The 14,107-nt window shown below is 35.0% G+C and overlaps 1 protein-coding gene across 1 annotated transcript; it reads right to left on the reverse strand.

The window, feature by feature from the left end:
- Positions 1 to 509: 509 nt before the first annotated feature.
- LOC111004474 lies at positions 510 to 8,986 on the reverse strand. The gene is made up of 10 exons (XM_045629904.1): positions 8,615 to 8,986; positions 8,215 to 8,318; positions 7,592 to 7,663; positions 6,269 to 6,418; positions 5,886 to 6,084; positions 4,911 to 5,081; positions 4,673 to 4,830; positions 2,201 to 2,421; positions 1,846 to 2,068; positions 510 to 723 (listed from the first exon to the last, which is right to left on the reverse strand). Exons 1-10 carry the CDS (start codon positions 8,754 to 8,756, stop codon positions 514 to 516), a joined length of 1,650 nt encoding a protein of 549 aa, XP_045485860.1. The 5' UTR covers positions 8,757 to 8,986; the 3' UTR covers positions 510 to 513.
- Between the last annotated feature and the right edge of the window lie 5,121 nt (positions 8,987 to 14,107).

Genomic DNA, 14,107 nt, shown 5'->3' on the forward strand with positions numbered 1-14,107 from the left:
CTGATTATTTTACAAAATCTTACATCTAAAATGTTTGACGAGAATGGTAAACATAAGTTTTACAAAAAAAAAATTTTAATACAATTAAAACATATGGTATTTAAAGCAGAAAAAAACACCAGCAAATCAGAAAATTAGGTCTAAGGGGGACTAAGGCATGCCTGTTCCCTCGCGATGATTTCGTTCACCGTATGAGCGAGTGTTGAATGCGCACGAAGGTTCGAACCAATGATCTTTGGCTTTTTATGCCACTTGGGCAAAATTATAAAAAACCTTGATTATATTAAGAGGTTCTTGAAAAATATTTTTTCTTAAAAGTTAAAGACCATATTATATTAAAATATAATACTTAATAATCGTCTTAGTAAATCTAAGTTCTACAGGGGGTTGAGAAACAAGAGAGTGCTTGCGAAACTATCGTGAGTACTGAGATCTATTTACGTATCTATAGAAAAAGATGTAATCTTTAATGTGAGAAAAATAGCAAAATCTTATTTTAATATAGAACATAAACTAGTGAGACGTGGGTGGTGGGGAGGTCGCCTTATCGAGGACTGTCTGACTGTCATCTTCCTTTTCACCGCGGGCAATATCTTCTTCCTTTTCCTCTCCTTCATCCTCTAATTCACCGTCCTCAGCGGAGCCATCTATGATGTCATCCTCGGGTACTTCGGTAGATACTTCAGCCATCTCGTCTTCTTCATCTCTGGTCTCATGACGCTTCTGAAAAAAATACGGGGCGTGATATTGATAGCAAAAAAAGCAAGTACCGTTTGATTGTGATTAGTCAACTACTTCCTAGTCTATGACGGCATAGACGTGAGACCGCATACGTCATTCTGTTACTCCAATTAGATTCAATCACAGATATCGTCTCATATTTCGTCTTACGTTTTACACTATCGTCACCACAGTCACACTGTGGCAAACTTTCTGTAATATAGACTGTCAAGTATAAGTTGGCGTTCCAGTGGCGGCGCCTCCTACAACCCTCTGTGTTGCCACTTTTTTTGTTTAGTTTGGATTGATGGATATTCTTAGATATTACATTAAAGGTAAATAAAAAACTTAATAACAAAAAATTATTTTTTATAGTAATTATGGTCTGTTAGAGGCATTATTCCTTCCATGAATTCTTCAGAGTCATCTGTGTCAGAAGAATCTGAGTCGCTGCTATTCAAATCAATTAAAAATGGTTCCATTACTGTTTCAAGGCGGTTGTCTGTCATACGATAATTATTTTCAACATTTATAACGTGATTACAGTGTTTCTGCCATTCTTCAGCAGTTATTTTGGAAAATGCACTATGGATTCTCTGTTCCATGTTTTCAGAGAGGTTCACGGTTCTTTCAGAAACACCTTAAATAAAACAAAAAATATTTTAAGTTATCCATCAATCACATTTACTTTCAAAAGCAATTATTATTTTTCCCTAAATTTGGGGATATAAATATCACTTTTAACTGGCAATACTTTACCTGTCAAAGCCGCTGTTCGAGCATTCACTTGTTGAAATGGAATAATCGGCCCATTGTTACGTTTCTCCTCTTCACAAAAACGTTTTACAGCTAGAATAATTTCTCTAGCTGCACTCCGCACTACTTTTGGCATGTTTCGTAATGATTTTTACACTTTAAAACACAAATTATTAGCACCGACACACGTGAGGCTACCAAGCTGTTAGAACTGTCAACACAACTGTCAAAATTAGTACCTTTTTCTGCCACACGCCAACTTACACATGACAACCTATAGAACTTAGTTTGAATATGTAATTGAAAAAAAAAAAGTAAATTAATCTTATTGGCATATTTTCGCCATGGCGTTGCGTAACTTTAACGAACCTTTTTCTTCTTTTTAGACTTAGGTTTAGGTTTGCGTTCTGGTTCACTATATCCGGGTGGAAAGAATCTCCTGCATTCTTCTTCCCCTACCACTGTGTCCTCGCTAACATGGAGCGGCCCTAATGTCAACAGGGCGTCTGGTGGCTCGTTCTGTATTTCGCTGGGATCCACTAAGGCTGGTTCTTCTACTCCAACGCTTACCATTAATGCTATGGTTTCTGAACTGAACAGTAATTATTTGAAATGGTTATGGAGTGGAAAGATAGATATAGATCTGTTCACAATAGCTGTGAAGATTAAGTAGATAAAGTAGAACATTTTAAATAAATATGCTGATAATGATGAATACACTTACTAGTCTTTTTCTGGTCTCTCCTCGTACTTTTCAATAGTTTTAGCCAGCAATTTAGGTTCTTCAATGTTTGCATCAGCAAAAAATCCGTATCTGAGTATTTGGTTAGAAACCTTTTGAGTAAGGGTGACGGATAAAATTGCTCGACGCTGCCACGCCCCAAAGAGCATGAGTAAATGTGAAGGCTCTGCTGGCGTCGGAGGCTCAACTAGGGAACCCACCATCTACGTAAACAAACATTATAAGTAATTGACAAGTAGTAATTTTGGGTTACAATAAGACCGCGTCAATTATATATATTATTTTTATTCAGATTTCCTACCTGGAGTTGTTATAGGTAAGATTATATCAATTACTGTTATGTTATGTTTTTGGGTTAGTGTTTAATAAAGGCTAAGGGTACAGTTCGTCTAGTGTTTTGCACAACGACACATAGTATTTACAGATGTTAGGCCCTCTGTGGAAAGCGTAGTGAAACGTTTGTACATTTGGTGTTCATTTTTACGCTTTTTCCTATTAGAAAACTCTTTTGCTGTGTGTTACAACAGTTAAACGAGGAAACAAACGCATAAATAATACGAAACAATGGGTACAAACACTAAAAAGTCGTACAAACGCAACAATAACAAACAGAGATAATATACTAAATATAGCCACTAATTTCTACAAAGAACTGTACAGTTTGCAAAATCAACCACTAGATATTAGTAATAATGGTATATTAGAAAGTTATAAAAATGAAGAGACCCCTTTGCTACTGGAAAGTGAAATCAGGCATGCCATTATGAAACTTAAATCTGCAAAAAGCCCTGGAGATGATAACATAACTAATGATATACTTAAAGCAATAGTAGAACCTCTAACATCACCTCTCACGGAACTACTCAATGAAATTTTAAAACAAGAAAAAATACCTAAACAGTGGGAAACATCTGTAATAACATTACTATATAAAAAGGGAGACCCAATGAACATCAATAACTACCGACCTATAAGTTTATTGCAATCCACTTACAAACTTTTTACAAATATCATCCTTACCAGAATGAAGATGGAACTAGAGTTCCAACAACCAAGAGAGCAAGCTGGTTTTAGAAGTAAATATTCAACTCTAGATCATATATTCACACTTAGACAAGTCATTGAAAAATACATGGAGTACAAAAAGACAGTATATATAGCCTATGTGGACTACTCCAAAGCATTTGACACAATCTTACATAACAAACTCTGGTTAGCTTTACGAGAACAAGGAATAGAAAATAAATATGTTAACTTATTAGAAAAGATATACCAAAGAAGTAAAGCCACAGTGAAGTTGGAGAAGAAAGGTAACATGTTTCCACTGAAAAGGGGTGTTCGGCAGGGCGATCCCGTGTCGCCAAACTTATTCATCGCACTTCTGGAATTTATCTTCAGAAAGCTGGATTGGTCAGGGTTAGGAGTAAATATAAATGGCGAAAATTTAAGCCATCTTCGGTTCGCAGATGATATTGTTCTAATAACTGAAAGGCATGAAGACTTACAATACATGCTGCGTACCCTAGAAGACATAAGTAAAGAGTGTGGGCTGGAAATGAACCCTGAAAAAACATGTATAATGACAAATGGCATAAAATATAGTATAACCGTCAACAATAGAAATATAGAATACGTCGACCAGTATGTCTACCTTGGCCAAAATATTTCGTTTAAAAGCCATTATATAGAGGAGGTAGAGAGAAGAGTTAAAAAAGCCTGGATTTCATATTGGTCACACAAGCATATTTTTAAGTCTCAAATGAGTCTATCACTGAAGAAAAAAGTGATGGACTCAGTTGTGACACCTACACTGTTGTACGGCTGCCAATCATGGCCTATCACAGTTGAATTAATAAAGAAAATTCAAATATTTCAACGATCAGCCGAAAGGAGCATGTTAGGCTTAAGTCTCAGAAACAGGGTAAAGAGTACAGCGATACGACAAAGAACAAAAATAATAGACGCGGCAAAAATGGTGTGCCGCCTGAAATGGCGTTGGGCAGGGCACACAGCAAGAACAAGTGACAACAGATGGAGCGAGAGAGTGCTGCACTGGTACCCGCGCGGCACGAGCCGGCCGCAGGGGCGCCCACGCCGACGCTGGGCAGATGACATCATCGCAGTCGCCGGGGTTACCTGGCCGCGCCTGGCCCGCGACAGACGCGAGTGGAACCGGAAGGAGGAGGCCTATGTCCAACGGTGGACAAACCAAAACTTAAGTGAATGACGTTTTATTGTCCCCTTATTTTAAAGTTTTTTGGAAATAAAGGCTATTATTATTATTATTATTATTACAACTGTTATCTTCTTCGTCGCCAATATTATTTTATAGTACAGGGGGTAAACGGGCAGGTAGCTCACCTGATGTTGAGTCATAGAGGTGAGAACAGTACTCCATGTGTTAGTAGTTAGTAGACTAGTAGTAAGCTAGTAGACTTAAAAAAGACAACATACCTTTGGAAAAAGTAAATCCATTGCCGCGGCTCGTTGGTGTCGGTCTGCCGGTACAAACATGCCTGGCACAGAATGAAGTTCTAGCTCGTCAGCCAAGAATTTTTTCGGTTCCTTTTCCTCTGATAAACCATCCCCGAAAAGGGCCGATCGACATAATTCTGCAAACAAAACCGACTCCAGGTTCAAGTGATATTCATTTAAAATTGGTGCTAAAAAATAGAAGTTATATATTGTGTACCTATAACATTCCCTTCTTTGTCTGGTAGCTTCTTTAGTAGCAAAGTTAGTGAAGGCCTGTCGATCAGTGCTGCAGCCGCCGCCTCTGATGCCAAGTGCTCATCTTCTATAGCGAGTACTTTAAGAACGTCCTTATTTAGAACTAAGGGGCATTTATCTGCCACAATGACACCTAATAAAACAATGTATCGTTAAATATAGTAAAAAATTAATTATTTAACAAATCTTACAACAGCTAATTAATTAACTGGATCCGAAATCGCAGGACGCAGAATCAAGTTTTAAATGTGAAAGAAGAATAACTTAAAAAAGAAGAATTTAAAAACGGAATAAAATCAATACTTGACGTTAAAATGAACATGCTTAGTAAATTTAGTCTGAAACCTATCAAAGTATTCAGAACAGCCATTTCTCAGGCTAAGCCAGTGCGGAATGAAAAATTATTGTATACGGTACATATTATAAACAATGATAAAGCATTACCAACATCTCACCAGCACCTCCAACGAAAACAATTATAGTAATAATTCTATTACAACTAATTAAATTCTGTAATATCTGTCTTAGTAGTAATAAGGTTAAATAAAATAATTGTATTATTTGGATTCGTATTTCTATAATATAAGCCTTTTGTTAAACTTTTATCTAATTTTATTTTATTTAACCAATTTCTATAAAGTTGCATATAGTAGATCCTTTTTCGAAAAATAAGGTCATAAAGAAGTTTCACTTCTTATGTTACACACGTTCCACTATTAAACGCACACATTTTTTTAGACAGTCGCATATAGTGGATAGAGAACTGACTAAAATTAGTTATAAAACAACTGCCCGAACTAGTGTTGCTAAAGTATTCATATGCGCGTAAAATTTTTGCAACATTGAATAGGTTTAAAGCAGACTGACAGAATTTGAAAATAGATCTTAATATATCTCATTCGCACAGACCTATTGTCTATACCTCAATCATACATACCAAACGGTTCAAGTGCATCGGCGACCTTCCTGAGATGTTTCTGCGCATGTGGAGTGAGCAGTGCCGGGCAGATGTCGTTGAAATGAGCTTCGAGTCGCTTCGCGCGTGATTCACGTCGAGCTACCCTGGAGTTTTCAGCAGCTGCAGCTTCTTTAGCTCTTCTAGCTTGAAGTCGTTTTTCTTGGGCTGTTGCCACTTCCTTTTTATCAATAAATTTTTATATACAATAAGAGAATTATTAAATGATATTGCTGTATGAATCTTGCGTATTATTAACCATTTATGTATTTTACACGTAATGTTTTTATTGCAATAGGAAATGTTTTCGTAATTTTTGCAACATTTATTATTTTACTACTTAAATAAACGCGTTCCAAACAAACCTGTTCTTGTGGAGTCAGCTCATATGGAGCCCGTTGGGGTCTCTCTAACTCTCCTTTTCGCACCAATTCTTCATTTTTCAATTCCTGTTCAATGGTACGTGTTAGACGAGGAGCGTCCGCGCCAAAAACTACGTTCAAAAGCTGCTTGTTCTGTGGGTAGTATGTATGTATGGATTAAGTGAGGAAACCGACATGTCATATGGGTCTATGATATTCTATAAAAGTCGACGACGCATGTCAGGTACTAGAGACTGACCTACTTGCCTATTAGATTTAAACATTTAGAAATAAACAGATTCAGAAATCTGAGGCCAAGACCTAAAATAGGTTGTAGCGCCACTGATTTATTCGATTTTATAGAAAAGGTTCATACAGTAGTATGCTAAATAGGGTGTAAGGATATGATCTACACTTACATTCAACTAAGTGCCTAACTAAACTAACTAAAATATATGATATATTTAATTAATTAACTGATAGTCATTTATTCTAAGGTTTTACCTTAGCATTTGTCAGGAAATAGGTTATGTTAAAAATAGGTCGGAACGAACTTAAAAGTAGAGCATTAGCTTCAATGAAATACAATGTGTGGTTATGTGAATTAATGTTTGATCAATACTTTGGCGGCGATATTCCTCTTCATATCACACTCACGTATGCTTCGTATGTAGATAGTAGATACCTTACATCACAAGTGCTAGGAGAATTGATACAACAAATTTATTACAACTTTACATATAACACATAATTTAACACAACGTTGAGCTAACGTAGAAAACAAACATTACTTTGCTTAGTTAAATAAAAATATATTATCTTTGTTTCAAATATCTGAACTGCTAATTACATAGTTTTAACAAGTAAAAAAAACAAAGATTAAATGCTTTTTGTTATAAAACACGTAGCCTGATGGTAATTGCTAAAGTTTCAAACTTCTGCCTCATTAAATTGCCGTTTTGCCTTAACATAGTTTAATCCTCGGTTTTATCAATCTTTTACGGGTTTTATTTTATCTCGGTTTAAAGAAAATCTATATATGAAATTCCTATTATTGTTGCCTATATAAGAAAGAATTGTGTGAGTTCATGGATTGTCGATAAAGAAAAAAAAATGTATCATGAAATTTTTTGACAGGCCAAAACCGATTTATTAAAGGACGTGTTTTTATTATATTTCAATAATAATTAGAGATTTCTCAAAAATGAAAATTTTTTACGCATTATATAATGGTCAACATTTAAAATGCAAATTGCAAACCAAATGATACTAGAACTATTGAAATAAATTGTAGTTTGTGTTAACTATTAAAATAATTTTACTCACTGAAAGAAGCATCCATGTGGGCTCGCTGCGATTTCTGAATCGCTTAAGATCGCTTATCGTGTCCGCCTTTGCCTTTAAATCGCAAACACAAACTTATATAATTTAAAATTATAAATTAACTTAACCAGTCGTTATTTCGTCCATTTCTGATACGTCACCAGCATCTTCAACAATACAGGCGCGACGCAATCTCAAATCAAACGCAATATCATTTTTTTATGGAACAAGGGCAAACAAGCAGGCCAGAGTTATATTTTTTTATGGAACAAGGGCAAGCAAGCAGGCTAGAGTTAATTTCTAAGTACAGCCCAAATACAACTATACCGATGGAGTTTGCTATTTAGAACCTTTCCTCTTACGTGTCCCCAGGTAAATTTTTCTACTGCAATCGTGTAGAAGACTGATCTGATGGTAAGTAAATTAAACCAATGGACACTCACACTGCCAGGAGACTCGCAAGTGCGTTGATGGCCTTTTAGTAATTGATGCGCTCTTATCTTTAAGAACCCTAAGTTGCATACTACATGAGTTCAGCCATAGTCTTAATAAGAATAGTCTTTAAAAGAAAAATAACCAAATATCTAAGTTTTATAAGAATCTAAAGTATAAGTGAATAAGCTTACGATGGCGAGTTGCAAGTTGTCTCCACCGATTTCGACTTTAATTTTCTTCAGATTACCGACCATTCCTATGCAAGGGCCGCACCATTCTGTATATACATCGATTACTGCCAACAAAATTATTTATCAAAAATAATATCTTCAAAGAACTTAATCGAACGATTTTTTAATGACGGAAGTCTCAATCGATGAAAATATGTACACAGTGTTTTTTAACATATATTAATTTATAATAGAGAGCTTAACAAATATCTAATCCGTAGTAAATTAAAAAATAATAACAATCTACATGCAGATAATACTATAATCGTTCAAAGTAATACTAGCCCTCTGCGCCTTCTCTGTAAATCTTACTGAAGCATATGTTTACTTTAGCCTGTATTTTAAATGTTAGATAAATTACCAAGTAGTCCATCTCTATTAAGGAACTTGGCCCACTCGTCATCCGTGTTGATCTCTGCCTGCAACTGCACCTGAGCGGCTTTCTTGCCTGCACCAGCCGCGGCAAGGGCAGCAGCGTTGGCAACCGCGCTCGTTATAGACATGGTCGTAAGTGAGCCATGCCAATAGCGCTCCACGTGCCATAGGCGCCATAGACAAGTTAACCGGATAGAGCGTACAAAATGTATTAAAATTTTAGTAAGGGCACATACTATTTATACTCAAAACGTGTGTTATAGTTTTGAACAATGATTAAATGAAAAGATAATCAAATAAAAAATAGTGATCGACTACGTGCTTGAATTGTTCTTATAATGTGTGTACTTCTATTTTACTAATAACTACGGCTACTTCATTTTTTTAATATGTCAAGTAAAGGTTGGCGTTCCTTATAAATATAAAGAAAAACTTAACGAAAAAGAGTCAGGAAAAGTTTCATGTCGGTTCCTCTCGCCCCCTTTACGCCCTTGTTTTAGTTAATAAATATTTTTTTAGTGGATCTCGCTGTTGTCATTAAGAGCCTCGCGGGGTGGTAAATCACCTGATTGGCAGGGCGGAAGCCCGCCAGAGTGAAGTATTGATTAAAGGTCCTCGTCTTCCCCGGTGAAGGCGTTTTTTACCCTAATCTGATTTTGACGTTTCTATGCCGCGCGGGCGGCTTTTTATTTGTCATTAGCTATCGTGATTGGATCATCAGAATCCGTGAGGTCATGTCGGAGCCTCCTACGGGCCTTTAAATCCAATCCAATCCATGGTTTACTATTCCAACACGTTGTAAATGTAATGTAAATTTTATCTTTTTTTTATATTGACGTAGCAAGTCAATATTAAACCTAAAGCTAAAAAGTTATCTCTTTGAGCCAATGTTACATGTATAATTCCAAACGTTGACTCATCGTGTTATATACCAAAAACAGCCTCAAATCTATCTATTACATACCGCTCTATAACCTCGCATGCTCAAGCAAAAAACATTGAAACAAGGTGAACGGAACTTTATGATAGTTTTATTGGAAGAAATGTATCGTATTCGACGATTATTTATTGGAACAAAAGAATTCTTACACATAACTACGGTGATATTTTTTCTAGTCTAATATATTAGTAATACAAATAATGTAGCGAAACACGTATTAATTTTATGCTATAGATTTAAAAAAATAAGACGAGTGTTAAGGATGCTTTTTTGAAATATTTAAAGAGATTTTTTTTATTCATACGGATATTAAGTATGCCACTCGAGTTTAAAATGATATCGCCAGGTGGACACTCGATAATACTTAATTACCTTTATGAGAAAAAAAAATATGAAAAAATTAATATCAGTAGGTATCACTACTCACTGCAGAAAATTATGATTGCGAGCGGATTATTATTTATTCATATAAACCCAAATACGTTTTTAAATATGTACTACCATCCCAGTTAAAAATCACTTTTTGTTAGTATTATTTTAAATCGAAATCCTTTACGAAGCTTCGAGATGCGAGCGAGATGCAGGATTCGACGTTGCCTTGGAACCTTTTTAGTAGATTTCTGTTTCAGGATTTTGTCAATGTAATAGGCAAGTGGATTCTCAGCCTCCTGTACCTGCCACACGCCGTAAACTATATATATGTAAGGCAAACCGATTTCGTCACGATGTTTTCCTTAACCTTTCCAGCGAATGTGATGCGCACATGGACATGACATGAGAGTCCATTGGTGCACAGCCGAGAACCAAATCTACGAGGTCATGGATGAGAGGCGCACGCTTAAGCCACTACCCCTACACTGCTCTGTGTTGTGTACGTAATAAATTCATGAGCGAAGGCTGTACATTCTTAGTTTTATAAGCGTGACGATTACCCAAATATTCAGGGTTACGCCTCCAAAGTCAGCCAGGTGCATGCCTCAGCATTATAAGCCTAGCATAGCACTTTCATTAGGTAGCATTCATAGCAATTAATTAATGCGCATAAATTCACTGGTGCTAAATATGAAAATAATATCGTCTATTATTTGAAATGTCCCGTTGACCCAGGAATGGAACATTATGTATTTACTTAATGAAAATGCTTGAAAAACTCTAAAGTAGGCTAGGCTAGTTATCTGTTATTAAATTGTATAACAATTCTTTATTCACTAATGTTACTATTTATTTTACTTTACTGCCATCTGTATTTGATCATTGAAACTATCCATGAGTCATGAGAACAAGAAACATCATGAAACATTTGCAACACCACGTTACAGTAGATGGCGTTATTTTCTATACTAAAGTACTATTTAATTTACAATTTGAGTGTACCGGCATAAGTTACGAAGAAACGGTTGGTCGCACTTGACAAAGAAGTCTAGTTATTAGCCGGTTTCTTTTTTAGAAATGTAAGCACAGTAATTGTGACTGGCGGAGAGGAGGGCACCACATCTCGACGCCCAGACATCCAGGAGTTTAAGATTGCCAGAGTTGCTTTATACATAGGGCGTCCATTATACCACAATCAGAAATGAACTAAACTTAACGAAAAGGAAAAACTTAATAATAATATGGGAATGTAAGACTTAGCTCGAAAAATATAAAGCCCTCCTTTTATTGAATACTATAATTTTGTATTAAATTCAAAGAAATATAAAATAAACATGTTTTTCTTACTATAGCAAACATTTTATAAGTCAAGTTTAAGTATCGGAATTCGATAAGGCTTGAGGCTGTATTAGAGCAGTGTTTTTATTGACGAGGCCCATTAGCCATGAGTTTGATGTGTATTTTTTGTAACTCAGCGCAAAAGAGGAATAAAAAATAAAAATCCATTGGTCGAAACACATTACTTGTGGGCTAATCCAGACGACCGTTGACACGACTAATGAAAAATAATAATTCTGCAACATCGATTGTTGTATCGCATTTGTCATTGTCTAGTTTTATCTGAAATATAGGTATATTAAATAACATCGTTTACTTTTATTACGCTATTAATAAATCTATTGTAACTTTTGCAATTACTATGAAAGCATTAAAGGTTTTGCGTGATTTAGACATTCATTGCTATCAGGTAAGTTTCGTATTTTTTTCATAAATTGCGGATTTGCATGACTGATATCATCGTTGAGCTTCCGCCTCTGAACATAACAAATCGATCCTTATGATAAAAAATTCCTATTTATTTCGAATTGAAAATCTATGATTATTTATTTATTAACAAAGACAATATATATGGACCGAATAATAACCGCGCTTGTCGCAAAAAGCCACAAGACCTTAGTATTACAGCTTTTTTTTATAGAACAGGGCAAACGGGTAGGAGGCTCACCGCCATCCATGGACACTCTCAATGCCTGAGGGCTCGCGAGTGCGTTGCCGGCCTTTTAGAAATTGGTACGCTCTTCAATAATATAAGTCATATATTATTTATTGGATTAAATCTTTTATTGATTAGAGAAAAAAAGGCCGGCAAATCACTCGCGATCTGGCATTGAGTGTACACGGGTATCACTTAACATCAGATGAGCCTGCTGCCTTTTATCTCCTGTTCTATAAAAAAATAGTAAAAGAAATTCGTAAAGCCTTCACACAAGAATTATTTAAATTATTAAAAAAGTACAAACAGAAATAAAATAAGGATTAAATCTTTTTTATTAACAAAATATCAACAGTACACCCACTTTTTTATTTTACGTTTATTTATTTCATACTTATGATAATACATATACCAAATGGGTTAATAGTAATTAGCCAAGTCACATACACAGCGTAGTTCTTAGAAGTTTGTAGAAAAACGTTTAAAATACCACAGCTACGAAAGAGTGTAAAGTGAATATTTCCGTAACATGACCGCACAGTAGATATTAATTAAAAGAGGATTACCCGTGATGAGTCGGCAAAAGGGAGTTGCGGGAACACGAGCTATTTAAATATTAATTAAACTTTTTTAAAACTCAGTAGTCTAGGGTTGTGGCGATAAAGTAAAATTGGTGAAATTAGGGCGCTAAAATAAAATTTAGGGTTTATATTAGAATGTACAATTTTTGGCAAAATTGTAAGTTTATAGCCTACATAAATCAATAGCGAACACCTGTTTATTGCAGCGCATATTATATCAATTTATTTGCATCTTTTTTCGTATATGAATGTTCTATATATTAGGATAAGCTTTTTATAATTCAATACTTGTATTACATCAATTAAAGTGCTAGCAACCCTATTGAAGCCACATCTAATTTTGAAAACAGTTTTTGCCACCGATAAACTTTAGCAGGTAAAATTATAAATTTGTTTTTAAACGGCTGGATTGCATTTGTTTTTTTTACTAACAAATAGGATGTATGTAAATGTTAGACAGTTATTGGTACTAAATTATTTAAGATGTACTTAGTAACTAAAAAGGATCTGTTATCTAATATTATTATTATTCCGAGGAGGAATAACTTGAATTAGTCAAATGTAGTGCAATAACGATACAATACTAATAAATACAATAAACAATACTGACGTGACAACCGCATGATGAGTTACACTTCACTTCACGCACACACTTTTTCACTTTCTAGAATTGCTGTCTTTAATTAGCAATCTAATGGAGACATAAAAAGGGATTAACAATGAACTTAAATAAGAAGTATTAGAAATAGAAATTAAGAATTTGTTCGTAAAAATATAATTATACTGCCAAATTAATTTTAAAAAGTAATTAAAATGCAATGCAGATAATATAATATTGACAAATAATAAAGAATTAGAAGCAATGAAAAGGCATGGTGCCCGTATAAACGTCACGGCGGTACTGTAACTTCGTTTTGCTATGAAATCCGTAGGGTTGACGACTTAGATTAGCTACTTCTAAACCTATTCCCTGTTTTTTGTTAATATCTATACAGCCTTTCAATTTAACATACATTCCTTTGTGGCGTCATAATATATGAGGTCCACTCTGAGGAGTTCTTTGATGAATAAAATGAAAGAAAACGTGTGCACACTACGGGCCTTCCAATACGCAAACATACATATGTGGGTATTAAATAGATAAAAAAATATATGTAAGTGTAGCTCTAGTATTTCTGTATTAAACAGAAATAATTAATCATATAAAAGTATCTCGAATTGGGGACGAAAGAGTCTAATAAATACAAATTAATAGTATATTAGTATTCTTAATAGACCCCATCACAATAGACATCAATGCTTTGGCATTTTGTATTTTTAAAATGTTTTAGTTTCTATCATATGTAGCAACGCAGACGTAAGAGACGTTTAGATAGAAAGATTCCAAGTTTTTGGCAGCCCTAGAGACGCGGCGTGGCAGGCTCAATTAGTTCTTAGGGAACACGCGATCTACCCCTACCGTAACTTTGCATAATTCAACTATATTCATTTCGAGAGTGATTTATGTCCGCTGTCTTTATGTTGATTTGGAGACATTGATTATCCTGCGACTGCCGTGTCGTCGTGCCTTTTCATACGACTTTAATCTAATTT

Source organism: Pieris rapae, chromosome 10 (assembly GCF_905147795.1).
Source record: "Pieris rapae chromosome 10, ilPieRapa1.1, whole genome shotgun sequence".
NCBI lineage: Eukaryota > Metazoa > Arthropoda > Insecta > Lepidoptera > Pieridae > Pieris > Pieris rapae.